The 21,954-nt window shown below is 52.3% G+C and overlaps 2 protein-coding genes across 4 annotated transcripts in view; one reads left to right on the forward strand and one right to left on the reverse strand.

Moving 5' to 3' along the window:
* The window catches only part of RECQL5 (RecQ like helicase 5), a 30,773-nt gene extending 29,858 nt beyond the window's left edge, over window positions 1-915 (reverse strand). For both annotated transcript variants that reach the window (XM_024553688.2, XM_045190110.2), the window contains exon 1: window positions 100-915. In XM_024553688.2, coding sequence (XP_024409456.2) covers window positions 100-226 — 127 coding nt within the window. In that variant the 5' untranslated portion in view covers window positions 227-915. The remainder of the gene's footprint in view (window positions 1-99) is intronic.
* SAP30BP (SAP30 binding protein) overlaps window positions 894-21,954 on the forward strand; it is a 31,494-nt gene continuing 10,433 nt past the window's right edge. The window contains exons 1-4 of one of the 2 annotated variants that reach the window (XM_024553690.3): window positions 894-1,214; window positions 2,337-2,446; window positions 4,713-4,760; window positions 21,755-21,797. In XM_024553690.3, coding sequence (XP_024409458.1) covers window positions 1,109-1,214; window positions 2,337-2,446; window positions 4,713-4,760; window positions 21,755-21,797 — 307 coding nt within the window. In that variant the 5' untranslated portion in view covers window positions 894-1,108. The remainder of the gene's footprint in view (window positions 1,215-2,336; window positions 2,447-4,712; window positions 4,761-21,754; window positions 21,798-21,954) is intronic. The other variant, XM_053910620.1, reaches the window with a different exon arrangement.

A 21,954-nucleotide genomic window follows, 5' to 3' on the forward strand; every position in this document is an offset into this window, starting at 1 on the left:
CAAAGGTGGGGAGGTAGGAAGGGTCAGAAGGAAGATGTTCTAGGCAGTGCTTCGGTATAGTCAGCATAAATGCAGACACAGGTAGTTCTGCAATGTTACCTTTCACTACAGCCATGGTCGCACTCTCCTGTAAAGGCGTCTTAAAAGAGTCAAACCCAAAAACCTTCTTCAGCGTGCTCCGGACTCGATGCTCAGGGTCAAAACCAGAGGAATGGTGGCTGCTCATTTCAGCGACAGACGGTGGCCAGAGGTTAAGGCAAAGGTGACGATCATACGGTTGTGGCAACAGCCCTCTGTTCTGCTTTTACTCAAATACTGCTTATTTTTCTCTACGAGTATACATTTGCTTTATTGCACTTAAGCAATGTATTATCTTCAAGTAATACAGCTCCAGGTGAACAGCCTCAAGCAATACATTCCTGGGTAATTAACATCTCAACTTTTATGTCAGTGGGAGAAAAAAAAAAAATCGAACTATCCCAGGCACGGTATATAGAGCACAAAACCAGAAATCAGATCACCAGGAGAAACACAGTGTCTTCGGAATAGTTTGGAGAAGGTGGAATTGCTTGTCTAAGATCCGTCTTCCGCTCCTCGTGTAAGCGTGGCTATGACGACCATTCTTCTCCCCGGGACCCCGATCCCTTCTCCCCCACTCCCAGAGAAGAGATCTTCCGCTCTCCTCCTCGGAGCCCCCAATCCACTCTTTTCTTCCTTTCTCAGCTGAAGTCTTCCCCTCCACGCCAAGGTATCAAAGCCGGCCGTGGGCCGCCCAGGAGCGAAGGGCACTAGGTGGGTGGAGGAGGTTCACGCCTGCTGGCTCCGGAACTACTGGAGGAGCTCCCTCGCCACCGCCAACTCTGAGAAACCGAACAGCTTAGACCCTCACTACCAGGTAAAACTCCGGCAACCTTGTGTCCGTCGCGCAGTAGTGACGTTGAAGTGCTTTCCGAAGGGGCGGGGCCAGGCTCAGAAACAGCTGTCTTGATTGGTTCCCGGTCTGGAACGGGCGCGGGTTCTCCTGGAACCCGGAAGAAGTCGCCTTTCCGTACGGAAGTCGTCTTTCTGTAGTCAAGTGAGTGAGGCCGGTCGGGGCTGTGGGAGTAAGATGGCGGGGAAGAAGAATGTCCTGTCTTCTCTGGCAGTGTACGCAGAAGATTCGGAGCCCGAGTCTGACGGCGAGGCTGGAGTCGAAACGGCGGGCAGCGCGGCTGGTGAGGCCCGAGTCGGGAGGTGGAAGGGGAGAAGCAGGTGTCTGCTGCGACTGCTGCTCCCCTTGCAGGGCGGGAGGGGGAAGAGATGGTCATTGTGCCCCAAGGGTCGGGTCCCGGAGCCCCGAAGCGCTGTCGGGGTCCTGAAACGACGCTCTCTGGTAAAAATGCATCGTTTCCTTCCGTCGATTCGATTATCCTGCCAAAATTTACTGAAAATCTCTGTGCCGGGCATCTTGCTGGGCAGAGGGATATACAAAGGGTGGAGAGGGTCCAAGGCTAGTGAAACAGGCTACCTGTTCCCTCTGAGCATGTTTGATGGAAGAGAGAGATGAGCAGAACATAGGTGGAGGGTGATACAGGTGGTGTCTTACTGCGTTTTTAACTTTTAAGTAATGTGCCCTAGACGCATCTTGGCGGTTTTAAAAACTGTACCTGGTCTCCACTAGACTCGAGAGTCTAATTCTGGAGATCTAGGGTAGGATCTGGGCGTGTGTGAACTTTACGAAGCTCCTTGGTGATCCCATTATTTTGTGAGTTGTTGAAACTCCTCAGTGATTTTGTTGCCCTACTCAGGGTGAGAATCGCGATGTCAGGAAGTGGGAACAGATTTATGCGGGAGTGTAGAGAGGCAGTAAGTTACCTAACATATCTGGGTCTTAGTTTCCTCAATGGAAAGTGAGGGGCTTGGACTTAAGTTAGGTGCTCTCAGTTTTGTGTTGGTCTTTGCCAGCCAGGAGGTTCTCTGGTGGTTTCCCAGTAATTTGTATTGTTTTGGGGGTTTTCTTGGTGGTGGTTTGTTTTGTGTTAAACGTAGAAAAAGATTGTTTCTCAGGTAGGTGTGTTGGGAATCCCTTGGAGTGCCCCCTGTTCTAGGTCCTGTCCCTAGGGCAGGACACACAGAAATGAGGATGGCAGCGTGCTCGTATGAGGAGATGGGTCCCCTGGCGCGCGCACGTCTGCAGAGGTGCTCAGACAGCAGAGTCTGGGGCCTACGGTCCTTTAACACGAGAGATTTAGGTTCCTTTTTTATCCTAAGACACAGTTCTAGCCACTCAAATCACCGAACGATTTTCTTGCACTTTCCCCCCATTTATTCATTCTTATTTTTCCCCTCTGTTTCAGAGGAGAAAGGTGGATTGGTGTCTGAAGCCTACGGAGAGGATGATTTTTCCCGCATCGGGGGTGACGAAGACGGTTACGAAGAAGAAGAGGACGAGAACAGCAAACAGTCGGTTAGTAGATCTGCGCCCGAGTCCACAGCTGCGCAGAGCACCATTTCGTTGCTTAGAAACTTCCTGAACTGTTCCAGCAGCGTTCCCTTTCCTACCTAATGTCGCCCCCCCCCCCCACTCTTTGGTGTCAGTTAAAGCAACTGGGTCGGATAGTGGCAGTTCTGTTTGTAAGTCAAATCTGTTTTCGCCGGGGGCATTTTGTATTAACCTTTGAATTTAATTTTTGGGGAAAATATAGTGAATTATTTTATTTAACCCTGATATCAGTGAGGGTTTTAAGGTGGTTTTCCTTCTTAGATCATATTTGTTCTATTTGTAACAGTGTATTCATTCTAATTGGTGTATCATTTATATCTGCAGTCAACACTGTATTATTTTTAATCTTGGTTGGGGCGCGTTCAAATCTTTAGCTTATTTAAAAGATTAGGAAGGAAAATTATTATTGTGCGTGTGTGACTTAATCCTTCTTAACTTCTTTCTCGGCATTTTACTTCACACTCGTTATCACAGAGCCCTTGGTTCTTGACCACAAATCTCGCCTGAAGTTCAGTGTGTGTTGGCTAACAAAAGAGAGCTCATGTCTCAACCAGAAAGGCCTTAGATATGCCATCACCTAAGTATCATGAGCCAGAAATTAAAAGTTTGGGGGGAAAACAAAACAAGGATTCGAGTTGGTACTTAGCACAAAGACATGCAAAGTTGAACCTGGATATTTAGCAATGGCTTTAATTGAAAGGTGATGTACTTTTACTATTTGTTTGAAAACTTTGTTATGCGTTGATATTTAAATATTACCATTGAACTGCTTTCCAAAGTAAACGAAAATGTGCTTTGTAGTGTCTGCTCTTTGGGAAGATATTTTCATGCTCTTAGCCCCACCGTTAATGCTGATAAGTCAGAATTGACTGAAATTGGTTAGAAAGGCTTTGAAAGTCATATTCTTTTCCTGGCTTTCTTTTTTTTTTTTTTTTAAGTGCTTGCATTCTGGCGTAACATCCATAACGATTTTCTTCAGTAGTTCTGCGTAGTGTGTTTTGAAGTGTTATTCCACATTTGTTTCCCTTAGGATTTTCATCATATTTAGGCTTTATTTCATGTTTTTGTGAAATCTTCTCGTTAAATCCCCATGTAGACCTTCTCAGATGTGATTGTATTTGGCTGAGCTGCGTCTCTGATATTTGGCCTGATCGGGTTCGTTTGAAGGAGGTTATGGAGATTGCCTTTACAACCTCTGGCTCACTGACACCTCACAGGGCAGTTAAATCTCAAACCCATCGGAATAGGTTGTTCAAGTCTCTCAGCAGATGTTTCTATTAACATCTGGAACGCTGTTTAATTTACAGGCTAGCTTGATGGGAAAAACAACAGTTTCAAGTGAAACTTAATTGTTGCCTGGGTATTAAGTCAAAAGTTCCCATGCATTGGGGTGTTCTGGGTAGTGGATCGGATAGATGAGAATACGGCTACCTGATAGGGAAGCTGACCTTTGACCTTCACGAGCACTCAGCGGAAGGGGGGGCTATTGCCTGCAAGGAACCATGCGTGCCTCGGAGAATGCCTTGCCTTGCCCGTGTGGCGCTTTGTGTCAGGTGGGCAGTTTGGATAAGGAGCAAGGCTGGATAGAGCAGTAGGTGGCAGGTCTGGGAGGACTCGGGTGGAGGCAGGGCACCCTCACCTGGGGTCCCACAAAGGCTGGGCATGGCCCATTAGTTGTGCCGTTCCCGGGTCACTTGCCCTGGTCATTGGACACCGACCTTCCTTCTGTTCTTGTTGGTGCCAGGGCTGCTGGGTTGAAGTGCCAGGGTGCAGCTGCGTGTGGGTCACAGTGCCCTGGCAGTCAATGAGGTCATCACAGGTCTGAGTCGGCTGTATTTGCATCTGTGAGAAGCAAAGGAGAAAAAGTGCGTGTTTCTGGTTCTCAGTATCTGATATTTCATTGGAAACAGTGTGCTTGTTCTACCTGGTGGGGCCCGGCCTTATTGTGGCCTTTTCTCCATTTTTCCCTGTGTGATAAGTCTCAGGCGTTTTCATTAGTGTAGACAATGGTACTGCTGGAGTACCGACTTTGAGCTGCTGACGTTCGTTTCCCCCAGAACATCTCCTTTTCCCCTTCTTTCTCCAGCTCCGGGTCATAGGGGAGGGGAGGGGAGGGGTTCTTGGTGGAATGACCCAGGCTGGGGAAATTTGCTCCAGCCCCTAGTTATGCATGTGAGAACCCTCAGGCCCACTCTTTTAAGCTTAATCCTCTAAATTCTTTGTCTTGTAGGAAGATGACGATTCAGAGACTGAAAAACCTGAGGCTGATGACCCAAAGGTACTTGGCGTTGGCTGCGGTGGGTGGCTGGATGCTAACAGGGCATTTTAACATTATGGCTCAGTTCACACGTCTGGTCCAGGTCTGTCCCGCAAACACGCTGTGCGCCCACTGCAGATGTTCTGGGGTGAAGTCAGTTTCATAAAGGAACCTGGAGGCCACTGTGGCATGAGTAAGTCCTGAGGCAGTTTGCACCTTCAGCCTTGCAGACAGAGCAAGATCTCCAGGCCAGAGAGGCTAGAGGCCGGGCTGAGTGCAGCTGCCTGCCGGTGCTCTGCACCCAGGCGGGCTTTGTGGGGTTGCTGCTCCTGCAGGGGGAGTACATGTGGGAGTGTTTCCAGAGTCAGGAAGCATTAAAGGCCGCCTTGTGTGCTCCGGGTTCTCTTCAGTTGTCTAGGAGTGAAGAAGGGCCAGAGAGGGTGAGAAAATGATCCCCCCCCCCATTGCTATTGGGGGTGCTGAGCCTAATCATTGTTTTTCCAGGCTTGAGCCCTTCCACTCTGGGGTAAACCATGCAGAATGGTCTTCAGAACGATGTAGCCAGTTCTCCTACTTCCATCCCGGTAGCAGCCGAGAATAATTAGTGTTTCCTTCCCCTCACCTTCCTCGCCCCTACGTGATGAGGGTTAAGAACCGCCCCCCTTGTGCCGGGTGGGCTTGTCGCACTCCAACTCTGTGCTGGGCATTAGAACAAGTGTGCCTGTCAGGGAAACGGTCCTTAGGGGCAGACTGCCCCCCTCCCTCCAAAAGAGGAAGACTGATTGCATCCCGAAAGGCCCAGGGAATAGGGCCCAAATTTGGTGATTAAAAACTGCCTTAAAGCCCGTGGAGGCCTTCAAGGTGACCTGGTGGAATTTAGGGAAATTATACGCAGTCAGAATCTAAAGTTGTTGTATGTTTGTAAATGCACATGAGCTCTTTCAGGTTGGAACTGATGCTGTGATTGCATAGCACTGGGTACAAGCGCTAAACTGAACCCGTGAAAGGCTGTGGACGATGCTGAGAAGGAAACCCTTTACTGAGACATTTTAGTGTCAGCACGCAGGAGGGGAAAACGTATCCCAGGAACAACAAACGCAGGCTCCTTTCCGTGCGTGTTAAGGAACCCAGGCTCCCTCGTCCAAGCCGGAGGGTAGGCCTGCGACCTGGAAGGAAGATCACAGCTCTGCCTGGCCTTGCAGGAGTCTCAGTATTTGGCCTCTGTCGTAGTATTTGGGCTATAGACCTTGGAGCCTGTGCATATGATCAGCCCAGGGAGCCGTCTCGGTGTTGACATGGTAGAAGGAAGGGACAGTTTGCGGGCCCTGGAGCTGTTGTGCGTGTGGTCGCCAGATTTTGCCCCAAGCTGGAGCCTCCTGGGGAAGTCGGCTGAAGAGCAGGGTGCACCTAACTGTCACCCCTTCTGGAATACAGTGATTCAAACAGCAGATCCCCAGGGAATGACATGCCTTTATGAGAAAGGAAGAATCCTGGAGGTGGGGGGCAGAAGTGGGAAGTTCGTTAATGTGACTTTTGTGCTCAGCCCCCCCCCTTTCTCCATCTTATAAGAAGGTTGGAAACACGTGTTGTTTATACTTGCTCCTTGGCTTTTGTGATTTACTGTATTTCTTTTTTAAAAACATTTTATTTATTTATTTTTAAACAGAGGGGAAGGAAGGGAGAAGGAGAGGGAGAGAAACATCAGTGTGTGGTTGCCTCTCACACACCCCCCAACTAGGGATCTAGCCCACCACCCAGGCATGTGCCCTGACTGGGAATCGAACCGGTGACCCTTTGGTTCGCAGGCCAGTGCTCAATCCACTGAGCAACACTAGCCAGGGGATTTACTGTATTTCTTTTTATTTTGTTTTTTTAATATATTTATTGATTATGCTATTACAGTTGTCCCATTTCCCCCCCCCACTCCACTCCATCCTGCCCACCCCCCTCCCTCCCACATTCCCCCCCCCATAGTTCATGTCCATGGGTCATACTTATAAGTTCTTTGGCTTCTACACTTCCTACACTATTCTTACCCTCCCCCTGTCTATTTTCCACCCATCATCTATGCTTCTTATTCTCTGTACCCCTACCCCCTTCTCCCCCTCCCACTCCCTTATTGACAACCCTCATGTTCTAGTTGTTTGCCTAGTTTGCTCTCGTTTTTGTTTTATGTGTGGCCGTTAATAACTGTGAGTTTGCTGTCATTTTTACTGTTCCTATTTTTGATCTTCTTTTTCTTAGGTAACTCCCTTCAACATTTCATATAATAAGGGCTTGGTGATGATGAGCTTCTTTAACTTGGCCTTATCTGAGAAGCACTTTATCTTCCCTTCCATTCTAAATGATAGCTTTGCTGGATACAGTAATCTTGGATGTAGGTCCTTGCGTTTAATCTTGGGTAACGTAATTATGATGTGCCTTGGTGTGTTCCTCCTTGGGTCCAGCTTCTTTGGGACTCTTTGAGCTTCTTGGACTTCCCGGAAGTCTATTTCCTTTGCCAGATTGGGGAAGTTCTCCATTATTTGTTCAAATAAATTTTCAATTTTTTGTTCTTCCTCTTCTCCTTCTGGCACCCCTATAATTCGGATGTTGGAACGTTTCAAGGCGTCCTGGAGGTTCCTAAGCCTCTCCTCATTTTTCCAAGTTCTTGTTTCTTCATTCTTTTCTGGTTGGATGTTCCTTTCTTCCTTCTGGTCCATACCATTGATTTGAGTCACAGTTTCCTTCTCATCACTATTGGTTCCCTGTACATTTTCCTTTGTTTCTCTTAGCATAGGCTTCATTTTTTCATCTGTTTTTCGAACAGATTCAACCAAGTCTGTGAGCATATTGATAACCAGTGCTTTGAACTGTGCATCCGATAGGTTGGCTATCTCTTCGTCGCTTAGTTGTATTTTTTCAGGAGCTTTGAAGTGTTCTGTCATTTGGGCCATTTTTTTTGTTTGTTTGTCTTGGCACGTCTGTTACTTTAAGGGGCGGAGCCTTAGGTGTTCACCGGGGCGGGGTAATGCTGGTAGCTGCGCTGTGATGCTGTACGTGGGGGAGGGGCCGAGTGGGAGCAATGGCGCCCGCCTCACTCTCCTCCGGATTTCAATCTTCCACTCCGATACCCACAATCAAACTGGGCCACTCTGGTGCTGGTTCCCCAGTAAGTGGGCCTGTGCACACTCTAGGCCCCTGTGGGTCTCTCCAACAACCTCTCCTGTGAGGCTGGGAGTCTCTCCTGCTGCCGCCCCAACCCCCAGGGGCGCTTTCAATCAGAGGTTTGAGGCTTTATTTCCCCGAGCTGGAGCCCTGGGTTGCGCAGCGGTCTGCTTTGCTGCCCGCCGTTCGTCCGGTTTATCTGTGGGCGAATGTGGTGCCGCAAGGTGCTACCCGCCACTCTGCCTGCCCCGCTCCGCCACTCTGAGTCTGGCCCTCTGGGTTTATCTGTGCAAATGTGGGGCCGCAGGGTCTGCTAGTGCTCGGACTGCCTGCGCCATTTGTCCCACACTCCGCCAGTCTCAGTCCCGCCACAGCCACGCGAGTCCTCTCCACCCCGGTGCCCGTCTCCGCCCCTCCTACCAGTCTGGATGAATGATTATTTTCTGTTTCCTTGGTGTCAGTCCCCCTTACTGTTCGATTCTCTGTCAGTTCTGGTTGTGCGAGGAGGCGCAGTGTGTCTACCTACGCCGCCATCTTGGTTCCTCATCGCTTTTTGGCTTTTAATTTTGCCAGAGTAGTTCTCAGAACACTTGGGTTCCTCTACACAATTAAAAATTAGAATATCAAAGAGTTTTTCTTCATTTTGGCTTTCTCCATTGATATTTATTTTCTTAGGAGTTAAAACTGAAAAAAAATCAATACTTATTTTAAAATAACCAACCTATTACATATTAACAACATTTTTTTATGAAAAATAGTACTGTTTCCCTCCCACGCGTCATTGAGCTGCTTTTGGGGTAGTGAAGTCCGCGGTTAACCTGCAGCACACTCAAGGGGAGAGAGTCTGCAAGGTGAGGACCTAAGGCCGCAGCATGTGAGGAAGGGTTATGGGGCAGGGGGAGAGAAGACTGGGGAGGAGCTGGGAGCTGTGTCTGCTGTGTCGGTCTGGGGAGGGGAGGGGAGGGAAGGCGGCCACCGCGTGAAGCGCCGCGCGGGACTACACGGCAGGAGTGTGCCTGCCTTCATCTTCGTCTAACCACGAGCTTCCCGTTGTCTCTGGCCAAAAGTGGGTTGAGCGGCTTTGGGAGGCAGTGAACTCCTTGTTCCTCAGCCTCTTTCAGACAGGTTTTAAGAAACCATTTGTCAAGCACGTCCTAAAAAAGCTGTTGATTGGGGTTAGACAAACCCCCAAAGGGTTTCCTGGGGAGACTTGGGCATTAGGGATGAGCAAACCTGAGTTTTCCCTGACTTCATTATCTGGTGCCTTCAGAAAGTCCACACCTGTAGAGTACAAAGGCTGGGAATTGGCCTCGTTTTATCACTCTGATGTTTGGGGTTACCAGATGTGAGTGCAAAGTCCCGCATTCGGGGGTTTGGCTAATAAATGGTGACTGCAGACTCACCTGTGGGGACCCCCCCTTTGCTCCTGATCCATCGGCCCATGGTGTCAGGAGCACTGGGGCAGCTCTGCTGCTGCTGAGCTCGCTCTGGCCCGGAGAAAAGGAGGCTCCGTCTCCTCCAGCCATCAGATCTCCCGCCGAGTTTCTGGTCTGGCCTCTTCAGTGAGCAGCCGACTCAGGTGTTCTGCTTACTCAACAGTAGGTGGCAGTGCTGTCCAGGGAAGAGTCCAGTGGGCCGAGGCAGCCCCGGTCCAGCCGGTCACTTCAGGGACTGGGTGCCTGGTGGCTTAAGTGTTTCCTCCATCTGTTTGCCCTTGGCACATGAGCTTCCCTTTTCACCGCTCTCCTTTGTCCGCAGTTTACCTCGGTTGCCCTGGAACGTTTTCCCGTGTTTATTTTTCCCCACTCGCACAGTTCCTGTGGGTGAAGGTATTTCCACTCGCTTACTGTCTCTGACACACCCTTCCTTTGGAAACAAACACGGGCATTGGTGGCCTGGCCCGAGAAAGCTGAGCGGCCTGTCGCCAGCTACCTGGGAGGCCGACCTCCCCGAGGTGCAGTGTCCAGGCTGCGACCCAGAGAAGGAGCCTTCTGGCCCAAGGGGCAAACATCTGTCAAAACAAAACCGTGTCTCTGGGTCAAGGAGGTGGCCTCGGGTGAGGAAAACGTGTTTCGGCATTTTTTATTTTATTTATTTTTTTAAATACTCTCCTGAGGATACATTTTTATTGATTTTTAGAGGGAGAGGAAGGGAAAGAGAGAAACTTCGAGGTGAGAGGGAAACATCAAGCAGCTGCTTCCCACACACTCCCTGACCTGGGATCTAACCCTCACCCTAGGTATGCGCCCTGACCGGTGATCAGACTCACACCTCCCGGTGTGCGGGACGGTGCTCCAATTGAGTGAGCCACCCAGCCAGGGCTATTTTGGTATTTTTTAAAAAGGCGTGTAGATCCCCAGTTAAAACATTTTTAAAATTCTTTAGGCCCAAAAGTCTTGTAGAAATGTGGTGTTCAGAGCTTGGAGCCAGTCCCGTGGACGTGGAGCGGGAAGGCCTGGGTTGAGCACTGGCGTGGCTTCCCTGCAGCTGGGGCCCACGGGCCCACGCCCTAAACTGGGCCCGCTGTCGGGGGAGCCAGGGCTGTGGCCCCCACTCTGCCGGGTGATTGGGACAGCGGAATGGGAAGGTGGGTGTGAATGTGATTTTGTCAGTCTGATCTCAAGTATCTCCTGTGAGTGTGAGACCCTATGGGCCACATGTCATTTTTATCAGATTTAAGAAACTACTCGAAAAGACAGTTGTTAGCATTGCTTAGCCTTCTCAGCCCGGGTGAGTGTGATCATAGGCCCTCATCCCGAGGGTCAGAATTTCTAGGTTCCCAGCACCCTCAGGGATTTTCCACAGGCCTCCTAGGCCAAAGGAAATCCCAAACAATTCTGTTCAAGTATGTGGCTTCAACAGTCAGTATTACTTAGCAGCCGCCGGAGAAAATAACACATACATTGCTCAGTGTCTGAGAGAGGTTGAGTAATGCTGTGTTCCCCTTGAAAATTTCTTTTATTATTTTTTATTTTATTTATTTATTTTTAGAGAGGGAAAGGGAGGGAGGAAGAGAGGGAGAGAAACATCAATGTGTGGTTGCCTCTTGCACGCCTCCTATTGGGGACCTGGCCCCCAGCCCAGGCGTGTGCCCCGACTGGGAATCAAACCAGCGACCCTTTGGTTCACAGGCCGGCACTCAGTCCACTGAGCCACAGCAGCCAGTTTAAACGTTCCCTTGAGATGTTTAAATGTCACTGCACCTTTGTGAGTTGGCTGCAGTGCCTCGCTGGGCAGTTTGGGGCTGTACTGGTAGGTTGTTTTAGAGCTCCGCCGTAGTGGTGGATCTTGGTAAAGTCCTCACGTACCCGCCCTGGAGGCCTGGCCAGCCGAGTGGACCATGAACGTGTCTCTGCCTTCGGTGGCCATACATACACACCTGAACACCTGAATTTCCCTTCAGAAGGTCAGGTGACTTGGTAGACATGTTATTAATTGACATCCGAGTCTAGATTTGTATTGGGCAGAACCAACTCAATAATTCCCTCACTTCCTGCCCTCTCCAGCCCCTCCCCCTGCCCCGGCATTATTATTAATCTTTTCAAGTATCAGAATAAACTCTCTGGAACCTGAAAACTGCCCAAGGAGCTCGTTTCCCAGGAACATGCTGTTGGCTGCTGATTTGAGGAAGAACTTTCGGGAGTCTGCCAGCAGTGGCAGCACGTCAGGTTGAAATCTTGAGACTCTTTATCGACCACGTCAGGACAGACTGCAGACACGCAGCTGCTTCGGTGGGGTCAGGGTCGCCCAGAGCGGGATGTCTGCCTGCTGGGGCTGGAGTGGGCTTGCTGGGCCTCCAGGCTCTAGAAGTGGAAAGGGAGGCGTGGAGGCTTTTCTCAAACAAGTGCTTAGGACTCTGGTTGCCCTGAGGACGCCTTGGAGGGCACGTTGTGTGGGGCGGCCTGGGAGCCATGAGTCCCTTTCCGTCCTGGAAATGGCTCCTGTGTGCCTCCCTCGTGGAGTGTTTTCCTCAGTTCCTGTACAGGAAGGGGCGGCAGAGGCCATCTGCTAGGGCGTCCACGCGGACTTCTCCTTAGAGGTCTTCGCGGCAGGGGCTCTGCGGCACTCTTTTCTGGTGGTCATCCTTGTCCGTCAGGGTTTGCTTTACTCTTACGTTATGTGCGTTTTAGTGTCAGATGGTTCTTAGAGCGAGATTGAATGTTTTGCAAAAGAAAAAAAATCTCCTGATCCACAGTCCTCATAGTGCGGCCATTTCATTTTCCATCCTTTAATGTTTCCCTACGCAGTTGCGTGCATAGTTTCTGTCCAGTTTTGTTTCCATTTGTGTTACGAACCTCTTCAGTGTTGCTACAGTCTGGGTGATTGTAACACAGGACAGGAATGATCAACGGCAGGAGGAAAACTAAACCCTTCAGTATTGTGTTACACGTGAGTTGATATCTCAATAAAACTGCCAAGAAAAAATTGCCTTAATTTTCTGAATACTTCCGAAGGGAGAATGTTAAGGATTGTGAGCCACCAACTTTTGTTCTAGTACTGACAGCAGTCTGCAGCAACACGCTTTTCCACGTCGGCTCCTTTCCGGCTCGCGTCTCCAGCCGGTGGGAGGAAGTGCAGAGTTAGGACGGCGGCAGCCAGCTCCGAGCACGCATGCTCTGCGGTTGTTGCAGGTGGAACGCTGTGTAGGCAGTGTCTGTCCGGTGAGAGCCTGGCGGGCAGGGAGCGCGCCGTGCTCCGGACGTGGGTCAGAAAAAATACCTCAGTCTTTAAAACTTGAGTTCTCGTTGGAAGGCCACACAGTTGTTCAGCAGGAGTGTCAGGACTGGGTAGCATTTTTTCTGTAAGCCCCCGGGAAGTCTAAGCCAGGGACAGCACTCACTGTTTACAGATTAAGTGTTGAGGACAAGTCAATTCAGACATTACTCACTGAGGCACCATGGACTGTTGGCTGTTGCCCCTGATCGTCATAGTTAAAAGGTAATGAATTTGGCCACCTTCCCCGTAAGTCGAGGGTTTGACACCTGCTTTGCTCTGCGACCCGCTATGGAGTCATTCCTAAAGGTGTCTTTTTCCTCCTTGGTCTTGATGTTGGCTTCCCCAGTGGCGGAACCATGGGCTTCGTGGAAACCGTCACCACTTGCAGCCTCCCGGTCCAGAGGGAGGGGGTGAGGGGTCGGAAAGCGGAAGCACTGGGTGTTGGAGCGAGGCAGACTGGGGTCTGGGGGACAGCGTGGCCCTGTGCCGGGTGAGAAGCTGCTTCGTTGCACTTTGCCTCAGTTTATTACTCATCTGCAAAGTGAAAATAATAATGGCTGCCTCGTGGAATTTAAGTGCTGGTTTAAAAAAAAAATGCGCTGTGACTCACCCAGGACTGGAGAAGGAAATGGCCTTAACCTTTGCCGGGTTTGGGAAACATCCACTCTTATCTTCTCATTGGAAGCTGCCGCACGGCCTTTGAACTGTTGAGAATGCCCAAGCCTCCTTAACGTTAGGCATTTCCTTTCTCCCACCAAAATAAATGGCCAAGCGGCCTTCTTGAGACTCACCTTTAATGGGGCTAGGGTTGCCTGTGCAGAGGTGGGAGACGTGGGGGGGTCTGTGCTGGGGAGAACCCGCCCACCCCAGGTGGGTCTGCGGGTCTGCAGGTCTGTGGGTCTGTCTGGGTGTGGCCAGATCTGAGCAGCAGACAGAAGAACTGGGATGGGGCCAGCTGCAGAAGTGCCTTTTGTTGTTCAGACTGAAAGAAATCCAAGCGATTTCCTGGGTCTCTGTCGTCTTCCAAAGAAGGCCGGCTACATCTCAAGCTGAGCTCCACTGGTAGAAACCTGGTAACGGCTGGAAGTCGTGATCACGTGCAAAGGGGACCAGTGGCCATTGTTCTCCCTTTGATCCCCCTGGTGGCTCCCCCGCCGCACCAGCAGGGCCCTCTTGACCGCACTTGCGCCAAGCCAGCTGGAGCTCAGACTCCCACCCACTCCCGCATGGCCCTGTGGCTGCGAAGGAGCCGCTGCGAGCCCAGCCCGCGCAGCAGCCCTGCAAGCCCCAACACACTCGCTTCCCTTCGGGCCCAGATGCTGCACATTGCTCACCGAGGTGTGGCCGGCCCCTCCTCCCGCTTTGGGATTTATCTTTTTGAAATTATATGATACAGAAAGCAAGCTGTCTGTCCTTAGGGAACCCTCTTTGTTCTGTGTTTTTCATTTTTGTTTTGTTTTCGAATATTTTTAAGTGCTTATCTTTGACAGCATTAGTGCTTTTTAATACAAAATATGGAATGCAGTATAGTTCATTATATTATGTAAATCACAAAATAATTATAGAGGATTTATTTAAGGCATATTCATAGTATTCTGTAGGCTGGTAATGGAATACAAATTCAAAGTTACACAATGAAGTTCTTTCTTCTGTGGTAACAGTGTATCTCCATAGAGATCGTTCCCATCTCCAAAGGTGGAGGCCCTGGAGGCCCGCTGTGCACTTGCAGCCGGGGCCTGCCTGCTCGGCCATCTTGACCAGAAGTCCCGTTCCGTTCCGTGCTTTACTCCCTGGCCCTTGAACTGCTGCTCTGTGGTGTCTGGGTCCGATGGGATTTTGCTCATTTGTATTCCTAACTTTGGAGTTAGGTAAAAAGTTTTCTGAGCTGTGCCTTAGAGACACTGGCACTCCCCCGGCCCTGTAGGTAATGATTCCCTCTTCCTGTCAGTGGGTAGGTGATGACCAGTTTGCTTTTCACACCCCTGGCTTTCTGTCATCGAGGTCACATTTGCCCCAATGTCAGTCTGACACCTCAGCTTGGTGGCTGACCTCTCAGGCAGGATGAGCTTTTGTGATTCGGTGGCCGTGTTGAGTGTCTCAGAGACTTCATTTTGTCGTCCTCAGCCTTACAAAGCTGTCTCCTTTGTCCTTGCCTGGCTCCAAGCCCCACAGCGCCCCGAATACAGCTGGGAGCATAGTGCCAGTGTTTGTGGAAAACCTTTAAAAAAGGGCTCACCCTGGCCCCGCCACCGAGGGCCTTGACTCATCCTGATGTAGGTGACCTTTAAACCCAGGCACAGCCACCCTGACACTGTCTCCCTTGGGAAGGAGAGACAGGAATGGAATGGCCTTCTCAGAACAACTTCCACAACTTTGAAGAAACTCAGAATCTTCAAGGGTCTAGAGTTAAATCTGAGCTCCTCCATGGAAGAGCCAGGTAACAGCTCCTCCCCTTGGGAAATGCACGGGCCAGAGCCTCTCGTGTCCGTGTCTGTGGAAGTCTGCCGGGCTCCCTGTGGTCAGCACCATGTAGGTGTTGACAGGTTTTTCAGATAAGAGACTGTTTCCTCCTGTCTCCCCCGTCCTTTTCTTGGGTCTGCAAAGCCAGGTCCAGAGCTGGCTTAGTCTGTCTTGGCAGACGCCTGTTTCACCCTCTTCTGCAGAGATCTTCGCAGCTTGGAGAGCTGAGCCTTCCCATCAGAATGCTGGGAGTGAAGCCGAGTCCATCGCATCCAAAGTGGCCCCACCAGCTTCCGGCCATTTTTCTGATAAATGGAGTGTTTCCATCCCTAGGCGGGCAGCGTGCCATGGCAGGGGCCCGTCCTGGCCAACAGGATGCGCTGGAAGGAAATGGCTGGTGACGGGCTTTCTCCAGAGCTCTCCTGGGTACGTGGGTGAAACAGCCCACGCCGGGCATCTGTGCCATGGGGGGCTGTCCCCTCACAGCCCTGGGGTCGGTGGCTTCCTCAGAGCCTTGGGATACTGACCATTCTCGGTCCATGCCCCCCAGCATGTCTGTCAGGCTACAGTAATCTCATTCTGGGGCCTGGAAGCGTTTTGACAAAAGTTCCAGAATTGCTGCTTTCTTGGCAACGTGAAGTGACTCACACATGCATCTCAGGAAACTGTGTTTTGACTGTGAGTTTGGTGTCTTCTAGAGGGCTTCCCAGGGCCGCCAGTCGCTCCTGAAGCAGCAGAGTGATGTGTTGGGAGGGTCAAGGGAGGCCTTCCATTGGAGTGGTTAGCGTCGTGCCTGCAGTTACTCCCCTAGACTGAGGGGGTTTTGTTGTTTAAAGATTTTTTTTTTTTTCTGAGGGGAAGGGAGGGAGAGGGAGAGAAACATCAATGTGTGGTTGCCCCCTGCCAGGGGACCTGGCCCATAAGCCAGGCATGTGCCCTGACTGGGAATCCAACCGGCGATCCTTTGGTTCTCAGGCCGGCACTCAGTCCACTGAGCCACACCAGCCAGGTGTCTAGACTGAGTTTTGTTTATATTATTCTGCCGGTGTTTGGCCATTGCCTTGTCCATGATAAATAATGAATAAGTTACTTGTGGAGTAAGTGAGTGAATTAACTGTAAAATAATTGTGTCTTTTTATCTTAGGGTTAGGAGTAGCAAGATAGGTTTAAGGTTTTTCGACCCAACATTGGTGTCCCTTCTTCCTTCTGCCTGCCCCGTATCAGCCTTAATTGCCAGTCCTGCCCCTTCATTAGTTCTTCTTCTGCAGCCTCCCGTTCGATCTTGAGTCCACACAGGGAAGAGAGCTGTGGGCATGAACTGGTTTGGAGTCTGGGGGTCAAAGCACTGTAGCTGGAGGTAGCCACGAAACCCTAAGCTGAACCCCTAGCCCTTAGAAAGGGCAGTGTATGTGTGTAGGTGTGTACGCGCGCACGTGTGTGTGCGGTGCGCATTCGAGCACCTGTAGTGGGCAGGGCACTGACCGCAAGTGCGGGGGACACCACAGTAAGTCACACGGTGAGAGCGCAGGGTTGGCTGGGGTGGGAGGGCGGAGGAAGACTTCCCTGAGCCCAGGTCTGAAGTTTGAACAGGGCTTACTAGGGAGGCCTGGGCAGGGCAGGGCGCTGTGGGAAGGGCAGGGAGGAGCAGGCTAAAGGGAGCCTCCCCTGAGCCTGGGGCCACAGCGAGAATTCCTTTTTAAGTAGGTACTCTGCTCGTTAAGTGAGACATTATGAGGATTTCTGACTACTCGAACAGACCCAGGTCTGAGAGCATCAGATTTGGAAGATACCAGTTCACTAATCTTCCCCCCAACAGCTGCTGCCTACATTTAAGATGCTGGATTACATCATTCAGCAGAAAACGTACAGTCCGCGGCATTCCTCCCCTGGCGCTGCGGGGCGGGGGCTGCCCTCTGCCCGCCATGTAGAGTGCTTGCTCTGTGCCTGATACTCCCACAGCTGGGGAGAAAGGATGACATCTGCCCTTGGCAGAACCGAGCTGCCGGAGGCAGTGTCGCTCTGCCTCGAGTTGGACCCTGGACCTTGGAGCGTGCTCCGTGCGGCAGGTGCCAGGAGGATCAGTGAGGCATCAGTGGCTCTAAACACATGTCCATTCCCTCCGCTGGCACCTCTCTGCTGCGGAGTCAGTCCTCAGGGCTCAAGCGGCAGCCGCTTTGTGTGGCCATGGTGTTCCTGCTCCCTCCCTCTGCTCCAGCCGTTTTTTTAAAGACTTTATTTATTTATTATTAGAGAGAGGGAAAGGGAGGGAGAAAGAGAGGGAGAGAAACATTGATCAGTTGCCTCTCGCACGCCCCACCTGGGGACAGGGCCCACAACCTAGACATGTGCCATGACCGGAATCGAACCAGAGACCTTCGGGTTTGCAGGACAACACCCGACCACTGAGCCACACCCATCAGGGCAGTCATCTTTTCGTTGGTGGCTGGACTTCCCTATTCTCTGCCGGGCAACCTGCATTCCAGATCCTGTGACTCCTGAGTCAGAGGCCCCGGTGTCTTACAGGTCTCAGACACAGCTGATTAAGAACCAGAATTCGGCTGATTCACACCACTGCTCCCTGGGGGCATCTGCAGCAGCCAGCTGAAGCCTTGTTGTAGCCTGACTGGTGGGGACTTTCACCGTGGGGACCCTGCCCTGGGAGGGGGGGTGGTTGGAGGGGTGCAGACAGCCAGAGGAGAAGGCTCAGAGTTTGGCCCCTCTGACCCACTCACTGATCTCTCCTCCCTTCCCCATCTTCTCTCTGCTTCTTAGGAAGCTGTGCGTTGGGTCTGGTTTTCCCTTGTGTTTGAGTTGGACTTGCAATAGAGGGCTGCTAGGTGAATTGCTCTCCTAGGGCTAATGGTTTGCTTTCACCTTCCCCCTGCCTGCCGGATCCGAAGGGTGTGCTCTGTGTCGGGTCTCGGGGCTGTGGGTCCCGCCTCCAGCTGACGCACACATGTCTGTGGTGAGTGACTCTCCAGGCTGAGTTCATACTTTGACCAACTGAGAAAATCCACCTGGAGGCCAAGGTGTGGGTTCATCCAGCATAGACTGGCGTCCCTGTGCAGGCAAGTCAAGACAGATGTCCCTGTGTGCATTTCGAAACACTGCCCCGGGAGGAGGAAGGAAAGGAAGAGTGGTTTCTTGCTGCTCTTTACCCGTGTCTCCCAACTGCCCCCTTGCTGCCCCTTTAAGGGCCAGCGGGAGGGAGCCTGCCTACTGCAGCTTTGTCAGACCGGTTTCTGGAACTGCCCGCAGTCGGACAGTGTGAACCTTTCCTCTGTCTCCTCAGCTCTGTCATTGTAAACATTTCGTCAAACGCTTGTCCTGACCCCGAGGCTGGCTTCCAAGATGGCTGACTCGGGCGCTTGGTTCTTTCTTGTACTGAGTTCCTAGCAAATGACCAGGGCAGACTGGGAGGAAGGCGTCCCTCTGTGTCTTCATCTCGAGTGTGGGCAGCCCCACCCCCCAGGTCCTGTCCATCCCCCGAGGCTGGTTTCCGTTGGCTGAAACTTACCTCAAAGGACAGTCAAGTGTAAATGGTTCTAAAAAGCATCTTCAGGGTACTGGATACCTGTCCTCACCGGTCTCAGCAGGCACCCCAACTCTCCTTCCTTGATGAGCTTTCTCCATCATGGCTCCAAGGCCTGGACCCGCCTCCACTTGAAGAGCACGTAAGGGTGGGACCTCCAGCCCTTCGCTCTTGGGCATGAGCAAGCCTTTTTCCTTTCTCTTTTTTTAATCCTCACCCGACGATATGTTTATTGATTTTTTTTTTTTTTTTGAGAGAGAGAGAAACATAGATGTGAGGGAGAAACATCAATCAGTTGCCTCCTGTATGTGCCCCAACCGAGGTCAAACCCACAACCTAGTATGTACCCTGACTGGGGATCGAACTCGCAACATTTTGGTGCATGAGACGACACTCCAGCCAACTGAGCCACCCAGCCAGGGCAAGCCCTTTCCTTTCCGAGCTCAGGGCAGGGTGTGGGGTTAGGCTGCATGAAGGCCCAGAAGACCAGGGGTGGCTGGTGTTCTTTTCCAGGGGCACCTCGATGCAGAGACACATGCCCAGGAGTTTGCCACCAGCTTGCTCACGTCAGAGGGCAGAGGAATCACATTCTGAAATATAACAACGAGGTGTGGCCACCAGGTGGCACGGGCTCCTGTGGCTTGATTCCCCGGAAGTCCCACGGGCTCCCGTGACACACACAGGGAACCCGAGCAGCCACAGACCCCCTAGCCCCTCCGGGGGCAGGTTCCGCTGTGCCGATTTGTGCGGCTCCTCACCTGGGAGGCTCACGCACTCTCGACCTCCGCAGTTCTCTTGTGGAGGAGAGTCTCCTCACGCTTGGAATCGGTGTGCTTGGAGCGACCGTGGAGCTGGATTCCACTGCGGAGAAATTGGGGCGGGACTTGTTCCTGGGGCCGCGGGGTTTGGGATTAAGAGCCCAGGGCTCCGTGGGGCTCAGTGCACCCTGTGCACGCAGCACCTGTGTGTGTGTGCCCACACTCGCACATCTTGTGAGGGTGTACAGCGAAGACTAGTTGTCAGATGGGACCAACCACCAAGTTTATCTATTGAGGGGAGGGGACTGAGTAGCCACGCCAAAAAAAGAAAGGCTAAGCCACCTCAGCGAAGCCAGGCAAGGGTCTTGTGAAATACAGAGACTCCCACCCCGCCGCTCCCGTTGCCGGGGACAGAAAAGCTACCAGCAGCCACCGGGAGGCTCAGGGCCCTTTGCCCCCTACCCCAGGGCGCCCCTGGAGTAAACTAGTCCCCTTTGAAGAGAAGTTGCTTGTTTGGCAACTGACTTCCTGGGCTTCTGGAGTAGACACGCAGAATCCCAGCGATTCAGTGCAGACATCTTGCCTCCTTAGCTCTGCATCTGGGGCCAGGAGAGGGGGCGGCCCAGTTCCGGGCTTTGGGAAAGAGCCCCCAGGGGCCTTTGAGTAGTTAACAGGTCAGCACTCCCTGTGACCAGCGGATGGGCCCAGGAGAGGAGGTGGGATGTACTTAACTGTTTTCCCACAACTAACTCCCAGAAAGTTGTCCCCTGGAGGGATCTCTAAGGGCCCTTTATGGTTGCACATTTTCGTACTGTCCTGCTCTTTCATGTTTGCTCCTCCAGAGTCCCTGCTACAAAGGGACTGTCGCGGGCCCCTGGAGACTGGCACTCTCCATGGAGCAGCTGATTGATGACCAACCTGAATTCGGCATGGCAGTCCTCCAGGCCCGCCTCCTCTTTGCCCACCTGATTGGCAGGGGGCAGAGGAGCCGGGTTGCTAAGCAGCCTGGCCTGGACACGGTGCTGGCCCAGGCGGAATGAATGGCCACAGTGTTCAGAAGGGTGCAGGGCTTTGGGTCTGTCCCACGATCAGGAGGAACTTTTGGGGGAAGGGGGCTAAGGTGTCTCATCATGAAGCCATCGAGTGAGAGGGACGTCGGTTACCTTCCTGTGCCTCCCTTTCTGACACATTACCTTGGTGTAACATTTCCTCGTGAGCGGAGGGCAGAGCACTCTCTAGCTATTTCCATGTCCCGCCCTTGTTCAGGGCTGTTACTGGCTTACCTCCTCCCTCACCAACCAGAGCGAAAGGAAGTGAGATGCAGTGACTTCCTGGGAGCTCCGCTTCTGCCACATCGGTTGTCAGCGTGTGGTGGCGGCACTCCAGGCCCCCAACCGGTGTTCGAGGGGCCGAGTTTCCCTAGAAATGGGGAGGCGTGACCCTCCTGATAATGTACATGTGGGACAACAGAAGCAAGGGAAGGCCTGCCTCCCCCCGTGCTGGGCTGGTGACGAGGCTGGGACGTGTCCTCCAGGTAGACCCGGTTCAGGCGAAGCCTTTGCTCAGCAGTAAACGCAGAGCGAATCCAGAAAAACGTCTGCTAGGACACCTTCGCTCTTAGGGCTAATAAGCACAGTGCGGGACCGCAGGGCGCGTGGCGGCGGGTGTTGGGGGCAGCGGTCTGCAGTGAGCATCAGAGAGAGCTCTTCTTCAGAGAGACCGTAAAGCCAATGGAGAGAGAGCTGAGAGGTGAGCCAGGGAGAGCCAGAGCGAATGCCTCCGTGCCGGGGCCCTGGTTTGGTCGAGCACGTGCGTGTGTGCGTGCGTGTGTGTGTGTGTGTGTGTGTGTGAGAGAGAGAGAGAGAGAGAGTGAGAATATTAAGTCCGGGTACATGCTTGCTCCAGGGTCCCATGGGCTTACCCCTATGATAAAGTCTCCCTTTTTTGCTTAAACTAAAAGTAAGAAAAACCTCTTTTGAGTAGATAGGCTTGTGTTTAGTTTTGGCGTTTCATGGTAGAAAGTAGCCACCTCTTGCTTCCTCGGTGGCAGTTCAGGGCCATGGTGCTCTGGGGCGGCTGCCCAGGGGACAGTGTCAGCCGGGTCCAGGTGTTCAGGTGACAGATGGTGGCTGGCGCTCCTTCTCTTCAGCCTTGGTGGGTGTCGATCCCTGCTGGAGGCCGTGGAGAAGAGGCCAAAGCGGCCACTGGAGCGCCCCGGCCACTCTGGTGGAGGGAGCAGGGCTGCAGGTGCCCCAGAGGCCCCCGAGCCTCGGCTGTCTCTCAGGTGCCTTGCAGCACCCTCTCCTCTTTCCTCCCTTGAGCGTCCCGAGCGGTCTCTGTGGAGAGTAGCTCTGGTTCGGGGCGCCAGGCTCACCGCCTTGTGTTCTTTTTGTCTCTTGCAGGATAACCCAGAGGTAGAAAAGCGGGATCCGCAGGAATTAGTTGGTGAGTACTCAGGGGGACATATTTCTGAGCCTCGCTGGACAAGCAGGCCTGTAGGCCTGCGGGCTTCTCCTGCACCGCCCAGGGCAGCCGCTCTGCTGTGATCCTGGTCTCTCCTGCCTTCTCTCAGGGCCTTTGGCGTTTCCTGTGGCATCTGGGT

The sequence above is a fragment of the Desmodus rotundus genome, chromosome 9, assembly GCF_022682495.2.
Source record: "Desmodus rotundus isolate HL8 chromosome 9, HLdesRot8A.1, whole genome shotgun sequence".
Taxonomy (NCBI): domain Eukaryota; kingdom Metazoa; phylum Chordata; class Mammalia; order Chiroptera; family Phyllostomidae; genus Desmodus; species Desmodus rotundus.